Source organism: Mustelus asterias, chromosome 2, assembly GCF_964213995.1.
Source record: "Mustelus asterias chromosome 2, sMusAst1.hap1.1, whole genome shotgun sequence".
Classification (NCBI taxonomy): domain Eukaryota; kingdom Metazoa; phylum Chordata; class Chondrichthyes; order Carcharhiniformes; family Triakidae; genus Mustelus; species Mustelus asterias.
The window spans coordinates 77,250,241-77,269,590 of NC_135802.1; the positions used below are offsets into that span (position 1 = coordinate 77,250,241).

The window sequence follows — 19,350 nt, forward strand, 5'->3', positions numbered from 1 at the left end:
AGTGACCACGACACCACACAACCCTGCCACAGCAATCTCTGCAAGACGTGCCGGATCATCGACACGGATGCCATCATCTCACGTGAGAACACCATCTACCAGGAACACGGTACCTACTCTTGCAACTCGGCCAACATTGTCTACCTGATACGCTGCAGGAAAGGATGTCCCGAGGCATGGTACATTGGGGAAACCATGCAGACACTACGACAACGGATGAATGAACACCGCTCGACAATCACCAGGCAAGACTGTTCTCTTCCTGTGGGGGAGCACTTCAGCAGTCATGGGCATTCAGCCTTGGATCTTCAGGTAAGCGTTCTCCAAGGCGGCCTTCACGACAGCGCAGAGTCGCTGAGCAGAAACTGATAGCCAAGTTCCGCACACATGAGGACGGCCTAAACCGGGATGTTGGATTTATGTCACATTATCAGTAACCCCCACAGCTTGCCTCCTGGACTTGTAGAATCTCACTAGCTGTTCTGTCTGGAGACAATACACATTTCTTTAACCTGTGTTTAATGTTCCCTCCACCCACATTGTCTGTACCTTTAAGACCTGGCTGGCTGTAGGATTCGCATTCTAATCAGTATTCTGCAACTTGATTTTGTCTGTTTGCACTGCTTGAGAGCACATTTCCACTCCATCTGACGAAGGAGCAGTGCTCCGAAAGCTTATGGTATTTGCTACCAAATAAACCTGTTGGACTTTAACCTGGTGTTGTGAGACTTCTTACCGTGTTCACCCCAGTCCAACGCCGGCATCTCCACATCATGTCTATAAACCCTGGCAGACCCTTTCCAAACAATGCACTGGGATGGTAACCAGGATAATCCAGAGAAGAAAAAAGTCAGAACCCAGAAAAAGCACCACAAAAGAGGGTTAAAAAATCTCGTACACCGTCCGAAACGAGAATTCCGGAGGCCACTGAGTTCCCATTACCACAAAATAGGCCAATCCGAACCCAAATGCTGAAGATTGTTGGGCAAGTCAGTTGGCCTCGTAGGGTTTCCCACAAAGTCTCACAACACCAGGTTAAAGTCCAACAGGTTTATTTGGTAGCACAAACTTTCGGAGCGCTGATCCTTCATCAGGTGTGTGTGATGGGACTAGGCAAAATCCACAAGAGCTATCAGAGTTTCATCCTTCCTGTTCCTACACCAGTCCCAGATTGTGCTACTCCAGGAGACAAGAGACACTCAATCATTATTGTCAGCACGACATCTAAATCTATCCCTCACTGAAAGTCAAAGCACTGATTAGTGGGGTGGGAGGGAGATACCTGTCAGTCCCTCGCCACCAGATAATCCTACATTTCAACAGGGTCCCAGACTTGGTGACAGTGGGGATCGTCCTTGGAATGCCAGTGGCTTTAACTGATTTCCACCTTGTGAATGATTTAGCTCGTAGCAAAGTTGTTCCCAGCCCTGTACTTTAAACCAGCCAAACATAAAGGGGGAATTCCAAAAATAGATGAGGAAAATAGCTAAATTGCAGGGAATGGTCTTGGTGAGGTCCCAAGCATTCTGAGAAGTCAGAACACTCCACAGAGGCTGTGCAACCCAACGAGTAGCAGCAAAACTCTGCCATGTGGCAGGAGGCTGAAAAAAGTTCACACAGCTACCAGAACGAACCTCTTAGGAATAAGGTGTCTCCGGAAAAGCTACCTGGACCAAAAAAAAGGCTGTGATTCAGCCAGAAAAATTGAAAGAAACTAAGGGCAGAAAGCTGGCAACAGTCAGGAAGCTGAAAAGGGTTGGATGGCTCCCACAGCACTCGGCCAAGAGCAGCTCAAAAGTAGCAAGGCCAATTCAAGGCCAGCAAAATCAAACCAGACTTCTACAACCATAAGTGAATTTTCCAAACATCCCCAAACTGGAATGGGACCAGAGGAAATCTTCAAGCAGGAGAGGAAATAGTGAGGGAGATGCCCCTTGTTGCCAAACAGCCAGAAAGAAACTAAGGCACTAAGGCCAGAGAAGAAAGTTTAAGGCCTTGCCTGAAGCATAACGAGCAGAAACCTTCTTTCCGATTTTAAATAGTGGACCAGAAAGTCCATAGATCCAGAAAGCCCATTTAAAATTAAATAGGATGAATTTCATTTTCACAAGGGGAGAGGCATGTCCGGTCGAGACATGCAAGAAAATATGTATATACTCATCAGCTGGACTACTTTATAAAGTAATTTTTTGTGCTTTTCAAAATGGACAGTTGCTGGGCTGACAAGGTGCCACCAGCTGGTCACATGCTGGCTTCCAGAAATTACTGAGCCATTTCAAAGCAAACAATGGCTAACACCGCAAAGGTCCTGAAGCTAACAGAATGTTATAGTTTGTGGAAAAGAATACAAAAATAGGAAGGTTATGCTTCAGTTGTACAAGGCACATTTGGAGTATTAGTCACATTATTTAAGGAAGGATGTAAGTGCTTAGGAAGCAGTTCATAGAAGGTTTACCAGCTGGAATGGGTGGGTTGCCTTACGAGGAAAGATTGGACAGGCTAAGCTTGTATCTGCTGAAGTTTAGAAGAGTAAGAGGTGATATGATTGAATCATACAAGATCCTGAGGGATCTTAACACGGTGGACGTGGAGAGAATATTTCCTCTTGTGGAGAATCTAGGACTAGGGGTCACGGTTTAAAAGTGAGGGGCCACCGATTTAGAACAAAGACGAGATGAAATGCTTTCACTCAGAGGGCTGAGTGTCTTTGGAATGCTCTTCTTGAAAAGGCGGTGAAAGCAGAATCTTTGAATATTTTTAAGGCAGAGGTGGATAGATTATTGGCAACATGAGGGTGACAGGTTATCAGTGGTAGGCAGGATACAGATTTATGATTTTATTAAATGCTGGAGCAGGTTCGGTGGGCTGAATGGCCTCCTGCTCTTTGCTCGTATGTTCACAAGACTCGAGATGGGGGTTGCCTCAGTCTCAAGAGACCCATGATATCACATGGCAGATAAAAACCTTTGGTATCTCCGGCTCTTTGGTGTGACCTCAGCTGAGCAGCACAACCCAACTGAATTTAAGAAAAGCACAGCAAGAGTAGTACTTGAATATCTCTCCCTTGTCTTCCTGACCAGAGCTAGATATAGTATCAAAAGTGTGAACTGACCAGCACATAGTCAATAGTTTTGTGGTTTCTATGCTACGACTTTGGCTACATTTCAGCAAAGACTAGTTTGTATGCAAGAACAAATAGGCTTTTATTAGCAAAAGACTTGGAGCACACCCATGCCGATGAACTGGTCTAGACTGAAGCAGGGGGGTGGGGAGCAGTCGCCTTTATACCTGGACCTGGGGGGGGGGGTCTCGGGTAGGGCTGGCAGGGATGTGTCCAGGCATGAAGCATATACAGGTAATAAGCTAACAGTGGTTTACCACAGTGTGGCTGCACATGCGTGATATCTTAAACTTGTGACTGGCTTGCACAGAACCCTTCTGGATGCTGTGCATTCATGTACACACATACTTCAGAGGAAACATTGATACGAGTCCCACTCCTTCTCCCTAGAGTATTCCACTAAGTATTTTCCCCATCTTTACAGTGTTCTTGTAACAAGTAACTACTTGTTTCCTTCTGTTCAATCAACTTCTTGGCCCATTACATCCCATTGCTGGGAGACCAAACTCAGGAGGTCCACCAGAAGATGCACTGGAGACCACCAACCCCACACCAGAAATCCCTTTACAAGGACTGCATGGGAAGTTCAAACTTCCTGTGGGCAATTATCCTACATTGATTTAGATCGGAGACTTTGGATGGTTCCTACTGTTTTGATAGGCTGAGGCACTGCCATGGAGAAAGCAATGGGGAACTCAGAGTGGACTTGCCAACCAATCAACCCTCTTTTCTCCTGTAGAATAAACTGCTGTGATTGTTTGAAATTTGGTATTGTGTTTAACCTGGTGAGTGCAAGATAAAAATCTTCAGCAATACATCTTTCTTTTCAGAAATATTCAAGTTCTGTGGTATCAAATGACAGTCAGTATTCAGTATACTTACACTCTTTGAGAGCAGGTCCTCAAGTGGGGTAGAGGTAATGGAACTGAAATTTTCCACAAAGTTTCTGGTGGCAGTGAAGACCCGAAGCACTTTCTCATCAGCACCAGAAACAAACTGAAAACGACCCATTAAAGCTAAGCACTGCATGTCAAATCCATGTATCTGTGGCCGTGCTATTTCATGCCAGGTCACCTACATGAAAAAAGATCAAGTTACCACATAAGTAACTACCTGAGACTAAAGTGTATCAGCATCAGGAAGAGTGAGAAAAACATAAGCTAAGGATAAGAAACGGACCCAGTCAAATTCATCCACCTGGTACCCAGCCATTTTCACCAGCAACAATTAATCTTCTCAAGTCACATATCTAAGTGCACATCTTCCATTCCTCTAACTTCACATTACTGCTTGTTATTTATTTCCTCCACTCAACACTCATATGCCGCCGACATTTTGAGATCATCTTTACAAATTACATTCCTTGGTACCTTTCATACGGTCCTCAATAATCTCTTAAAAGCCCTTTGAGACAAGATGCCTTGAATCTCCCTTACCTCTCTTAAATAACCTTTGTTCAGCTGTGTTGCTTTTCTGTCATGTGAAGTGTTCAGAGAGTTGGTCTTAATTTTGTCAGGAGCAACTTTGAGCAAATTGTTCTCTCCAGGAAAGGTATAGTAACAGAAACTGGACATAATTTCTATCAACTTGCATTTGACTATTTTGGCTAGTGATCCTAATATTTGATTTTTTTTTCTTAAAAGCTGCTTCATCACATTGAACATGAAAATCAGCATAATTACTATTTGTCCTGGGGCTATTTCGACTCCATTCATTGCATACTTGACCTATATATTTTGACATAGCTGCATTATGTATCAGGGTTAAATGAAGTACTTGTTTGTTACATTAGAAATCGTATTCAAATATCTACCTGCAATCTTGGTCTCTGTGGTTCTTTAATATTTCATGAGATCAGCTATTTAAGAAGCTAATATTTGGTTCTTGTGTTCAAGTCATTTGGGCATATTAGAAATAAGGATGTCAGTATTGACTCTGAAGTGACTGGATTCAACAGATTATTCCAGTGCAACATTCTTTCTGATTTTCCAATACTAACATCGTTTAGATTTTAATGATTACTAGCAGATTTTAGACACAGTCAAATGAGTGTGCTCATTGAATACAATTTCTCAAGATCAATTCATCAGTATAACTTCAACTGTTGATTTGACTGAGTGGAGAGAATGTATGATGAGGACAATTCAGTCAATTTTAACTCTCAGGTTATAATTGAAGGGATGTGTCACAACAGCAAGTCAAAACTATCCGCAAGCCTATGAGTCATAGAGGTTTACAGCATGGAAAAAGGCCCTAAGGCCCAACTTGTCCATGCCACCCTTTTTTTAACCACTAAACTAGTCCCAATTGCCCGCATTTGGCCCAAATCCCTCTATACCCTGTTTATTCAGAAGGAACTCTTCAAATGCAGACCATAAAAATATAACAAAACTTACTCCAACTTACAAATCAAAGAAAGGGTTTAATAAAGAAACGTCATTATTCCAAACTTGGGGCCTCACCCTGGGCCAATCCAAGTTCCCCACAATTCCCAACAGGTTCTTACTTATAGTGAGTCAGCTGACCATCACATCATTCTGTAATTGGTTCCATGATTTATGGGTCAGCTGACCCTTACAACTCAGTACCATTGGTCACATTACATCCAATACAAAGTTGTCACTGGTTACATTCTAACATACCCATCTTACCCATGTAACTGTCCAAATGCTTTTTAAAAGGCAAAATTGTACCCGCCTCTACTACTACCTCTGGCAGCTATTCCAGGCACTCACCACCCTCTGTGTGAAAAGATTGCCCCTCTGGACCCTTTTGTATCTCTCCCCTCTCACCTTAAACCTATATGTGAAACCTCAAAAGGCATTTCAACCTAACAACCAATTCACCCGCCTCCCCAGTGGGATCTGCACTTGGCAGGCTTTAATACAAGACCTCACAAGCAAGGACCTAGCATGTTGGGCCCCAAGGGTCAAGGAAGATCCACCAATCCCTCAGCAATGGGACGTATTCCACCCACACCCACAGGCATAAAAATTAAACTGCCAGCTGCAAATCACTTGAAAGAGGAAGTTAAACCATGGACTATCAATCAGGATTAGGCTCTGTCTCCACTGCGGTCAAGATCAATGGGGTAGTTGAGCTTCAGTCAACCATGAAGAAAATCAGAATAAAAAGAGATGGCTGGAGGATGTTAGAAATCCTTTGATCTGACAGCTGACTATTTTAAGAGGGACTGCAAGTTGAATTTCAAGTGCAATGCAGAGGGTTTCAACAATTTCAGCTTGCTGGGAAGCCACAGCAACTTCAAATCAAAGCTGTGTGCATACACTGGGGCTGAGTGCACAGTTGGGCAGACTGGAAACCACCACCCCCAAAGCAGGTGAAACTGCCACCTCCTCTCTGTCAGAGGGCTTCAAAGGGGTCTGCTCTCACTTGCAGCTTCTGAGAGGGTGAAAGGAAAATCTCTGCTGTAGAATGGAGTACTGCAAAGATTTAAAAATCCTGCCAAGTGACCGGGGGCATGGAGATTAAAGTGACTTGGCCACTTCAGAATTTTTACAGCTGAAGGCAAGAATGCAGAAATTGATCACAGGACTGTCTGAAACCACCATGTCGGGGTGATCGTCAGGTCTGCCAAGGCTGGAAGGAGCAGTCCAGCAGAGGGGCAAATGGCCACTGGACCTATCTCCTCGAGCCCCCTCGGGCCCTAAAGCACTAGGCCATGGTGTCAGTGCACTGTTGGTACAGCCTAGGTGCTTGGCCTGAAGGGAGGCAGAGTGGGAGATCTGATAGTGAAAAGGGGCCTGAGTGGGGGCGTGAGGTTGAAGGGAGGCTGAGTGGTCACCCGTTATTTGTGGGTGCGGAGAAGGATGTCCCTCTTTGGTGAGCAGTTAGTGGTGCTCCCCATGTCATTTGAGGAGGGAGGGGGGCACCAGTTCATCTTTTGGGAGGGAGTGGGGGGAGGGGGGAGGGGAGCAGTAAACGAACACCGAGATCGGGTCACCATTTAAAAATGGTGGCCCAGTCTCTGAGCAGCAGGGCTGGCCGGCGGTTTGTCCGCTATGAATAAATTAGCATCTATCAGGTGGGAGAATCCCATCTGATGGACACTGCTAATCGCCAGCAGGTAACCCCTCACGTGGGCACTTGGTCCCAATTTGGGAGAATCGTGGCCATAGAAAATAGGAGCAGTAGGTTATTCAGCCCTTCGAGACTGTTTCACCATTCATTATGATCATGGCTGATCATCTGACTCAATAGCCTGATCCTGCCTTCCCCTTAAATCCTTTGATCCCCTTCACCTCAAAAGCTACATCTAACTCCATCTTCTTGAAAACATACAATGTTTTGGCCTCAACTACTTTCTGGGTAGTGAATTCCACAAGCTTACCACTCTCTGGGTGAAGAGTTTTCCTCATCTCAGTCCTTCAGATTGTGACCCCTGGTTCTGGACTCGCCCAACATCGGAACATTCTCCCTGCATCTACCCTGATGGTATGAGATTCCCCTCATTCTTCTGACTTCTAGCTAATATAATCCTAACCGATTCAATCTCTCATCAATCTTTCAGCGCAGAATGATGCCTTTTAGCCTGTTGGGTTTATATTGGTTCTCTAAAAGTGCACATCAGCTTGTCCCAATCAACTGTAATTTCCCCATTGCTCTGAAGTTTTTTTCCTCTTCTAATTTCCTTTTGAAAACCATGATGGAGTCTCAGGTAGTTCAGTTCACATTGTAACCACTCATCGCACATGACTGTTCCCAATGGTTCTTGTGCTAATCACCTTAAATCTGTGTCCTCCAGTTCATAACCATTCCAACAGGAAGAGTTTCTCTCAGTTCTCTGTTTAGACCCCCTCATGCTAGCAAATCCTCTCTCAAATCTTCTGTTAACCTTCTCTTTAAAACAAAACGGTCCCAGCTTCTCTGATCCCAGCTAACCAGAGTCACTTGTTTTTGCAGACTTTTTTTTCACATACATTCTAACCACATCCACATTTGATGCTGCTTAGTGTCACACTGATTACCTGTTCATGTCCTGTCCTTCTCCAAGGGGCAAACAATCTTGTTGTCTGATCTGAGCCAACACTCAAGATAAACTCTCCTTTAGGATCCCAGATCAAGTCTTGTACAGAACCAAAATGTCCCGAAAGTACAACTTCTGGTCGCCATTCTCCCTAAAAGCATTTGAAATTGAAACAAGCATCAGTCTGATAATGCAGGTTAAGCACAAACCACCACTCACAGGGTAGGCATATATTGATATTAAACATCCATACTTAATCCTTTCAATTCAGATTTTGCTACATCAGAAAGTGATTTCCCTCACAATACAAATAGTACATGCAGCACATCAGCATTTTATGGTTAAAAATACTTTTATTTCCAGTTTGCACAAATGGGAAAAACAAAAAAAGTGAAATAGGAAATAATCATTATTTGAATAAGCAACTAAAACAACCCACATTTTTCATCTGTCCAGACAGTTTTAATTGGTTGGTGCTGAATTGTACCTGTTTGGGCAGCTTTCTGTAGATTTTTTTCAGAGTGAGAAATTTTGCAAGTCTCAGGCAATTATAGAGTATTTTCATTTCACTCCCATTCGAGATAAACCTTGATCAATTTGACACACTACATCAAATTATTCTGAAAAGAGTAATTGGGAATAATTTAACACTTCCCATCCACCAGGGGCACAAAGGAACTGGTGAGTTAGATTGAGAAATTTACGAAACCCAACCATGCCACAAACAAGCCCAATTTGCAGCTCTTGAGTAACTCAATCTAGAGGGGGTGAGTCCATTGTTATAATACGTAAATGAGGCTCTGTTCCTGATATTTTGGCAGCAATTTGAATTTAACTCGCTGGGAAAAGTAATGAGAGTGTCTTGTGCACCTGGAGAAGCAAGGGTGCTCCCTCAAACAAACCTGCAACAATCAGCCAGGCCCCAGCTCTAAGCAATTCCTGCCAGCGCCCTCCTCTTGATTGTCATCACACCAACCTGTGCTTCCCCAGTTGTCAGGAATCAGGTTCCTGGCTATAACCTTTTAACACCGACTTTCCAGCCAGCTAATCTGGTCAGTTGCCAGGCAGGAAACAAGTCAAAACAACAAGAGATTCTGGCATTAGCTTCACCAGGACCTCCAGTGTTTCTGGAATTTCCAAGTTTTGCTTACCTCCTCCTCAGAAATATCGGGGCCATTATTCACACACATCATCCACAAACATTTCACATTCTGATAATTCAGTAAATATGTAAAATTCTCAAAAAAGATTTTTGGAAATAAGATACTTAACAGTTCAAAGGAGCACCATTTTTGAAAGGAACTCTGTGTCAAGGAGAAAAAAGCTCATAAAATCTCGCAATTTTTAAAACTATGTGAAGGAAGTATTAATGGTGTAATTCAGAGTGAATTTCTTAATAAGATATGACAAGCTCTTTCTGAATGCAGGAGTAAAGTTTATTGATATTCTCTTTTGCTTTGTATTTTTGACTGTTTCCTCTCCTCTAATTAGTAAATTTCCTGTTGCTTTATTGCCGTTTCTTGAGGCCGAGGAGTGCACAGCCTGAAACTAATTAATGCCGAATTAGCCGTGTCTAACTACAATGACAGAAGTAGGACTTGATGGAAAGAAGTAAAAGTCCTCATGGATATATTAGTTAGCTGTTCATAGGTTGGAGATGAGGCACATTATTGGGCATGGGAGAGGGAGCAATTGTTCCTCTAATACTTCACTTTTAAAAAGAGCAAGGGAAAGAAGGAAAAAAAACCGAAAGAACTTGCATTCATGTTCGCAAGATACTGCAGAGCTATACAGAAAATTAAGGACATTTTAAGTGCAGTCATCATTATAAGGTAGGGACGCCCTCCAGTGAATTTGCGCGGAGCAAGGTCCAACAGACAGTAATGACATAAAAAGACCAACCAAATTTATATTGTTAGCAATGCTGATTGAGGGACAGATATTCGCCAGGATGCCACAAGAATGGGCTGGTTCCTCTGGGAATAATAGCACAAGATCTTCTACATCCTTCTGAGTCATCAAAACAGGTCTTTGGTTTAATGTTGCATCAAAAAGACTGCACCTTGGACAAATTAACAATAGTAGCAAGGCGCTTTGGTACATCCTGACATAGAATACTCTTGCAGCCTGAACCAACTGGCATTTCACTTTGAGAAACAACCTTACAGAAATCTAAGATGGTTTAATGTTGGCCACAATTCTTGGTTTTGTTTTGATGGTAGGAACACATATGTTGGAACTGCTTCCAAAGCAGTTATACTTCTAACACTTGGAAATTTGTAAAATAAGCTTTGGCAAAGACTCAAAGTTTTGAGAAATGGCAGAAATATTGGTCGGAACTCTACCACGTTGCCCGCCATAGAATCGGAGTGGGTGAGGGTCCGACAACGGAAATCTCCATTGACCTGGTGGGAATTTTCAATCTCGCCCAAGCAAGGCCGTAAAATCCTGCCCACCTTATTGAAGCAAATACACATATTTCACATGCATGTTATGGGTTACCTTGAGGTCAGATCTGGCAACTCCTGCAGATACACTTAGTGGATTATTTTGCAGAATGTTTCAAATTCCCTATCTAGTTTCTCGAGTTCCAAATCATCATTTTAGTCCAGCTCTCCATATTACTTAGATTAGCGCCTCAAGCTTCAGTATAAATCCACCCTCTACCACTTTCTTGGGATTAAAGGCTTATACATGACAGTTGCCAATGTTTCCTTGGCACTAAGAGTATCAGGGTTTGATATCCAAAAATAACACTTCACCCTACTGAGCCAAGCCCCTCATAAGATGCTTCATTATAATTAAGCATATCATTGAAATGGGAAAGATTCAAATGGTATTCCAGAAAAGCAACAGATGGCAGCCTGAAGTTTCAAATAAAATTATAAATCCCAGCTTTTTACCCTTAGTTCAGTGCTCTGTTCCAAGGTTCGGACAACTCTGACTTCAATTTTTGATGACTCGTGATCAATGCAACAGTACTTTGTTGCACTGCAGGAATTCACCAAGGTTCCTTAGACAATACCTTTCAAACCCTCAACCACTAGAAGCACAGAAGGACACGGGCAGCAGACGCATGGGAACACCACTACCAGGAGGTTTCCCTCCAAGCCACCCACCATTCTGACTGTTGAAATCCTAGAAGTCCTTCCCTAACAGCACTCTGGGTGTATCTACCTCAAATGGACTGCAGCGATTCAAGAAGGCAGCTCACCACCTTCTCAAAGTCAATTAGGGATGGGCAATAAATGTTGGCGCAGCTAGTGACATCCAAAACCCATGAATGAATTTTTAAAAAGTACTTTACAAGAAATTAACCTCTATTTCAAAATATAACACAATAGTGCAAAATACAATTGCATTGCTTATCATTGCTATCCTAATAGGGAATCAAATTTTAACTTTAAGAATTCTGAGCAGAAATTGGTTTGAAGGTGCACCATTTTCAAAAAATAACTCCAAACTGATTTACCTTCTTAGACTTGTCCTGAGACCAGAGGTGAAGAGCTCCATGGAATGCGTGAGCTAATATCATTGATCCATCTGGACTAAACTGGCAACCATAGAATCCCAATGTATTTCCACCCACTTCTCCAACACGAACCTGGAAACAAGTAGAAGAGAACCTTTTAAGTTCCCATCCAAGTGCAAATATGGGATCAAAAAGGTACACTAAAACTTATTTAATGCAGATATGTACCTCTAAATAACAAAAATAGTGGCACAGTAAACAAGGTGCAGGAATTTATATCCACAAATCCCTGCACAAATGTGAAATGCAATGTGATGATTATGGGTCGGGAATATAATGTCATTATGCCAATCTCAAACACTGTGCAAGGCCAGGGGGAGTGCACACTGAAACCCATCTGCTATTTTAATATCCACATTAACAAGCTTAATAGCTTATTCAAAGAGCTAATTGTTTGGAAATTTTCATTGCATGCTACATTATTCAGGGAAGAGAGTGGGAGTTCTTTACAGCAGATGACGTGACACAAGGGCAGAAAAAATGGCTTGCCACCAGGACTAAGCAGCGTGCCTCAATGACTATCGTCCAGTGGCTCTGACATCCATCATTATAAAGTGCTTCGAAAGGCGAGTCATGGGACAAATCAATTCCAGCCTCCCAGACTACCTGGATCCACTACAGTTTGCCTACCGCTGCAACAGGTCCACAGCAGACACTATCACCCTGGCCCTTAACTCAACCCTGGAACACCTAGACAAGACACCCATGTCAGACTCCTATTTATTGACTACACCTCAGTCTTTAACACCGTTATTCCCACGAAACTCATCTCCAAACTCCGTGGCCTGGGCCTCGGCATCTCCCTCTGCAACTGGATCCTGGACTTCCTAACCCACAGACCACAATCAGTAAGGATAGGTAACAGCACCTCCTCCACAATCATCCTCAACACCGCCCCACAAGGCTGTGTTCTCAGCCCTCTACTATACACCATATACACCCACGACTGTGAGATCAAATTCCCCTCCAATTTGATTTTCAAGTTTGCTGACGACACCACCATAATCTCAAACAATGGCGAGACAGAGTACAGGAATGAGATAGAGAATCTGGTGAAGTGGTACGGCAACAATAATCTCTCCCTCAATGTCAACAAAACAAAGGAGATTGTCATTGACTTCAGGAAGTGTAAAGGAGAACATGCCCCTGTCTATATCAACAGGGACGAAGTAGAAAGGGTTGAGAGTTTCAGGTTTTTAGGTGTCCACATCACCAACAACCTTGTCCTGGTCCCCCCATGACGACACTATAGTTAAGAAAGCCCACCAATGCCTCTACTTTCTCAGAAGACTAAGGAAATTTGGCATGTCAGCTATGACCTTTTTTCAGTGCAGCAGGAAACAGGAAACCGGAAGTAGGCCGCGGAGAGGCCCGGGAAGGTTTTTGCCCAATAGATTTGAAACGGGAGGAAACTCGAGACACTTACACGTGTACAGTCTCCCACCCTCCCCCCTCCTCTAACCTAAAAAAAACCAAATTGGAGTGAGAGCAGGTAAGCTTTTTTTTCTCTCTTTCGTTTCTTAGTAAGGGAAGTTAGCAGGGATGTCAGTGCAGACAGTGCAATTTTCCTCCTGTGGGATGTTTGAGGTGAGGGACACCAGTAGTGTCCCAGCTGAGTACACCTGCAGGAAGTGCATCCAATTCCAGCTCCTTGAAGACCGTGTTAGGGATCTGGAGCTGGAGCTGGAACTGGATGAACTCAGGATCATTCAGGAGGAAGAGGCAGCTATAGATAAAAGCTACAGGGAGGTAGTTACTCCTAGAAATGATGATACGTGGGTGACTGCTAGAAGGGGTAAGAAGCAGTCAGAGCAGCGATCCCCTCTGTATAACAAGTATTCCGTATTGGAAGCTGTTGGTGGCGACGACTTAACAGGGGCAAGCCATGGGGTACAGGTCTCTGGCACAGAGTCTGTCCTTATTGCTCAGAAGGGAAGGAGGGAGAGGAGTAGAGCATTAGTCATTGGGGACTCCATAGCTAGGGGGACAGATAGGAGATTCTGTGGGAACGAGAGACTCGCGGTTGGTGTGTTGCCTTCCAGGTGCCAGGGTCTGTGAGGTCTCGGATCGTGTTTTCGGGATCCTTAAGGGGGAGGGGGACCAGCCCCAAGTCGTGGTTCACATAGGCATCCAAGACATAGGTAGGAAAAAGGATGGGGATGTAAGGCAGAAATTCAGGGAGTTAGGGTGGAAGCTTAGGGCTAGAACAAACAGAGTTATCTCTGGTTTGTTACCTGTGCCACGTGCTAGCGAGGACAGGAATAGGGAGAGAGAGCAGTTGAACACGTGGCTACAGCGATGGTGCAGGAGGGAGGGATTCAGATACCTGGACAATTGGGGCTCATTCTGGGGTAGGTGGGACCTCTACAAGCGGGATGGTCTACACCTGAACCAGAGGGGTACCAATATCCTGGGGGGGAAATTTGCTAATGCTCTTCGGGAGGGTTTAAACTAATTCAGCAGGGGGATGGGAACCTGACTTGTAGCTCCAGTGTACAGGAGGTTGACAGTAGTGAGGTCATGGATAAGGTTTCAAGGTCGCAGGAGTGTACTGGCAGGCAGGAAGGTGGTTTGAAGTGTGTATACTTGAACGCCAGGAGCATCCAGAATAAGGTGGGTGAACTTGCAGCATGGGTTGGTACCTGGGACTTCGATGTTGTGGCCATCTCGGAGACATGGATAGATCAGGGGCAGGAATGGTTGTTGCAAGTTCCGGGGTTTAGATGTTTCAGTAAGAGCAGGGAAGGTGGTAAAAGAGGGGAAGGTGTGGCATTGTTAGTCAAGGACAGTATTACAGTGGCAGAAAGGACGTTTGATGAGGACTCGTCTACTGAGGTAGTATGGGCTGAGGTTAGAAACAGGAAAGGAGAGGTCACCCTGTTGGGAGTTTTCTATAGGCCTCCGAAAAGTTCCAGAGATGTAGAGGAAAGGATTGCAAAGATGATTCTGGATAGGAGCGAAAGTAACAGGGTAGTTGTTATGGGGGACTTTAACTTTACAAATATTGACTGGAAAAGCTATAGTTCGAGTACTTTAGATGGGTCAGTTTTTGTCCAATGTGTGCAGGAGAGTTTCCTGACACAGTATGTAGATAGGCCAACAAGAGGCGAGGCCACATTGGATTTGGTAGTGGGTAATGAAACAGACCAGGTGTTAGATTTGGAGGTAGGTGAGCACTTTGGTGATAGTGACCACAATTCGGTTACGTTTACTTTAGCGATGGAAAGGGATAGGTGTATACCAAAGGGCAAGAGTTATAGCTGGGGGAAAGGAAATTATGATGAGATTAGGCGAGATTTAGGATGCATAGGTTGGGGAAGGAAACTGCAGGGGATGGGCACAATTGAAATGTGGAGCTTGTTCAAAGAACAGCTCCTGCGTGTCCTTGATAAGTATGTACCTGTCAGGCAGGAAGTGGTCGAGTGAGGGAACCGTGGTTTACTAAAGAAGTTGAATTTCTTGTGAAGAGGAAGAAGGAGACTTATGTAAAGATGAGACGCGAAGGCTCAGTTAGGGCGCTTGAGAGTTACAAGTTAGCCAGGAAGGACCTAAAGAGAGAGCTAAGAAGAGCCAGGAGGGGACATGAGAAGTCTTTGGCAGGTAGGATCGAGGAAAACCCTAAAGCTTTCGATCGGTATGTCAGGAATAAAAGAATGACTAGGGTAAGATTAGGGCCAGTCAAGGACAGTAGTGGGAAGTTGTGCGTGGAGCCTGAAGAGATAGGAGAGGCGCTAAATGAATTTTTTTCGTTGGTATTCACACAGGAAAAAGACAATGTTGTCGAGGAGAATACTGAGATACAGGCTATTGGACTAGACAGGATTGAGGTTCATAAGGAGGAGGTGTTAGCAATTCTGGAAAGTGTGAAAATAGCTAGGTCCCCTGGGCCGGATGGGATTTATCCTAGGATTCTCTGGGAGGCTAGGGAGGAGATTGCAGAGCCTTTGGCTTGGATCTTTATGTCATCATTGTCTACAGGAATAGTGCCAGAAGACTGGAGGATAGCAAATGTTGTCCCCTTGTTCAAGAAGGGGAGTAGAGACAACCCTGGTAATTATAGACCAGTGAGCCTTACTTCTGTTGTGGGCAAAGTTTTGGAAAGGATTATAAGAGATAGGATTTATAATCATCTAAAAAGGAATAATTTGATTAGGGATAGTCAACACGGTTTTGTGAAGGGTAGGCCGTGCCTCACAAACCTTATTGAGTTCTTTGAGAAGGTGACCAAAGAGGTGGATAAGGGTAAAGCGGTTGATGTGGTTATATGGATTTCAGTAAAGCATTTGATAAGGTTCCCCATGGTAAGCTATTGCAGAAAATACGGACGCATGGGATTGAGGGTGATTTAGCAGTTTGGATCAGAAATTGGCTAGCTGTAAGAAGTCAGAGGGTGGTGGTTGATGGGAAATGTTCATCCTGGGGTTCAGTTACTAGTGGTGTACCGCAAGGATCTGTTTTGGGGCCACTGCTGTTTGTCATTTTTATAAATGACCTGGATGAGGGCACAGAAGGATGGGTCAGTAAATTTGCGGATGACACTAAAGTCGGTGGAGTTGTGGACAGTGCGGAAGGTTGTTGCAGGTTACAGAGGGACATAGATAAGCTGCAGAGCTGGACTGAGAGCTGGCAAATGGAGTTTAATGCGGAAAAGTGTGAGGTGATTCACTTTGGAAGGAGTAACAGGAATACAGAGTACTGGGCTAATGGTAGTGTGGATAAGCAGAGAGATTTCGGTGTCTGTGTTAGCTTTTATTGGTAGAGGGATTGAGTTTCGGAGCCATGAGATCATGTTGCAGCTGTACAAAACTCTGGGTTCGGCCGCACTTGGAGTATTGCGTACAGTTCTGGTCTCGCCGCATTATAGGAAGGATGTGGAAGCATTGGAAAGGGTGCAGAGGAGATTTACCAGGATGTTGCCTGGTATGGTGGGAAGGTCTTATGAGGAAAGGCTGAGGGACTTGAGGTTGTTTTCATTAGAGAGACGAAGGTTAAGAGGTGACGTAATAGAGGCATACAAGATGATCAGAGGATTAGATAGGGTGGACAGTGAGAGCCTTTTTCCTCGGATGGTGATGGCTAGCACGAGGGGACATAGCTTTAAATTGAGGGGTGAGAGATATAGGACGGATGTCAGAGGTAGGTTCTTTACTCAGAGAGTAGTAAGGGCGTGGAATGCCCTGCCTGCAGCAGTAGTGGACTCGTCAACATTAAGGGCATTTAAATGGTCATTGGATAAACATATGGATGATATTGGAATAGTGTAGGTTCGATGGGCTTTATATTGGTTTCACAGGTCAGCGCATCATCGAGGGCCGAAGGGCCTGTACTGCGTTGTAATGTTCTATGTTCTATGACTCTCACCAACTTTTACAGATGCACCATAGAAAGCATTCTTTCTAGTTGTATCACAGCTTGGTATGGCTCCTGCTCTGCCCAAGATCGCAACAAACTACAAAAGGTCGTGAATGTAGCCCAATCCATCATGCAAACCAGCCTCCCATCCATTGACTCTGTCTACATTTTCCGCTGCCTCAGCAAAGCAGCCAGCATAATTAAAGACCCCACGCACCTCGGACATTCTCTCTTCCACCTTCTTCCGTCGGGAAAAAAATACAAAAGTCTGAGGTCACGTACCAACCGACTCAAGAACAGCTTCTTCCCTGCACCCATCTGACTATTGAATGGACTTACATTGCATTAAGTTGATCTTTCTCTACACCCTAGCTATGACTGTAACACTACATTCTGCACTCTCTCGTTTCCTTCTCTGTGAACAGTATGCTTTGTCTCTGCAGCGTGCAAGAAATACTTTTCACTGTATGCTAATACATGTGACAATAATAAATCAAATCCAATCAAATGGCTGCATGTAGCAGCAGATTCTGCTGGTGAAGGTGGCAGCATCTGTATGTTTTTCCAACATCATTTATTGACTTTTATTGAGCCTTTGATAAGAAATAAAGACAGATAGCAAGGGATGGGTTTAAATTGGCAAATACTCCTTTGCTGCAAGTCATCCTGGGCTTGACTCCTGATTGGGCGTGGAGGCACCCCTTGAACCATTAATTGGTCTCTTTCTTGCAGGATGGTCGCTAATCGGCCACACAATAATCTGAAATGAGAGGCAGGAGTGAGTGGTCCACTCATTTTCCATTCCTTCTCTCTCACCCCAACACAAAATGTAAAACACAGCCCAATAGATAAGTGATCTTTTCTTCCATTGTGTCTAGTAAGGAAAAAGGAAACTGTGATGATGAAGTCAACATCTTAAGTGCAGCAGATGCACATCTACCAAATAATATATCAAATTTTACGTCGGGAGATTTTCTCTTCAGCTGAGCAAAGACATGTATATTGTAGAGATAGCATTCCCTCCATCCCAAGACAATATTTTATGTTCTTCAAGTGTATTAAGAAGCAGATGCATAATGTTTTTTTAAAAAGTTACTTCCCAAAACAATCATCCCATACAGTGTAACATAATGAGCTAATGCTTCCAAGCTAAACCCCCTCAGACAGCTGCACTCTTTCATTCAATCCTTCAAACTTTGTTTCATCCAAGCTTTATTGTATCCTATTTTTAAATTTTTAGTTCATTCAAGCTCTTGACATTCCATATTCCTCCTCCCCTGTTTGCCAACATTTCACTATACGAAGGCGGAATTAAATAAGTAATATATGCCTTGTGTTTTACCCGTGTGATGGAGCTGGTTGAATGGGGTTAGAAAATTGGAATCGATAGCTATAGCAAGATTTAGATTTTATTAATTTTTTGCATCAACTTATTTTCAATATTTAATTTAGCTATGTTGCAACATTCATGCAGTATTTCTTTTAAAAATTGCGCTCAATATTTTCACCTAGCTTCAGCTAGGGTATTCAACTTAAGTTATCAAGGAGCAAACAACACCAGATTGTGTGTGCATTTCACTTTATTTATGCATTGTATTTTCATAGAGATTTTGTAGTTTTGTCAATTTGTATTTATCTTTACACACTCATAGTACATGCAACATATAAATCTCTTAATAATTCAGCAAGGTGCTCCAGGGAGTAGCTGAGTCATACAGACAAGGAAGGTCTCGAATTTGACCCCTAGTCTGTGCTGGATTAACTGATCCTATTCAGGTTATGGCATGGTTCATGTATCTGGTCACTATCAAATGTCAGTTTGGACTTCGTGTCAGTAAGTGTTAGCTGGCAACAGGAATAGGTTTGGCTGTCATTCCCCATCATGGCTGAATACTCTGCTAACATTCTCCAGCAAGCCTAATAAATAAATAATAGCTAGCTGGGCATGACAGCAAAGGAAAACTGACATCCTAACACCATCCCCAGTGAGGGGCATAGATTTAAAGTAATGGGCAGGCGATTTAGAGGGGATTTGAGGAAAAGCTTTTTCACTCAAGAGGATGGTGGGAATTTGGAACTCTGCCTGAAAGGGTGGTATATGTGGAAACCCTCACAACATTTAAGAAGCAGTTAGGTGAGCACTTGAAATGTCATGGCATACAAGGCTGCGGACTAAGTGCTGGAAAATGGGATTAGAATAGATAGGTGCTTGATGGACAGCGTAACCACGATGGGCCGAAAGCCCTCTTTCAGATCTGTAAAACTACAAAAAGGAGAAAGACGACAAGAAGAAAATTGCTTAAACGTTCTCAATTTTAAAAAGCAATTCGTGTCTGGATTGTGGGTAGTGAGTTAAGG

General features: G+C 43.6%; 1 protein-coding gene across 1 annotated transcript in view; it reads right to left on the reverse strand.

Moving 5' to 3' along the window:
• elp2 (elongator acetyltransferase complex subunit 2) overlaps positions 1-19,350 on the reverse strand; it is a 138,040-nt gene that overhangs the window by 60,681 nt on the left and 58,009 nt on the right. Inside the window, exons 11-13 of the mRNA XM_078237588.1 lie at positions 11,581-11,712; positions 8,110-8,259; positions 4,004-4,195 (exon numbers count right to left, since the gene is read on the reverse strand). Coding sequence (XP_078093714.1) covers positions 4,004-4,195; positions 8,110-8,259; positions 11,581-11,712 — 474 coding nt within the window. The remainder of the gene's footprint in view (positions 1-4,003; positions 4,196-8,109; positions 8,260-11,580; positions 11,713-19,350) is intronic.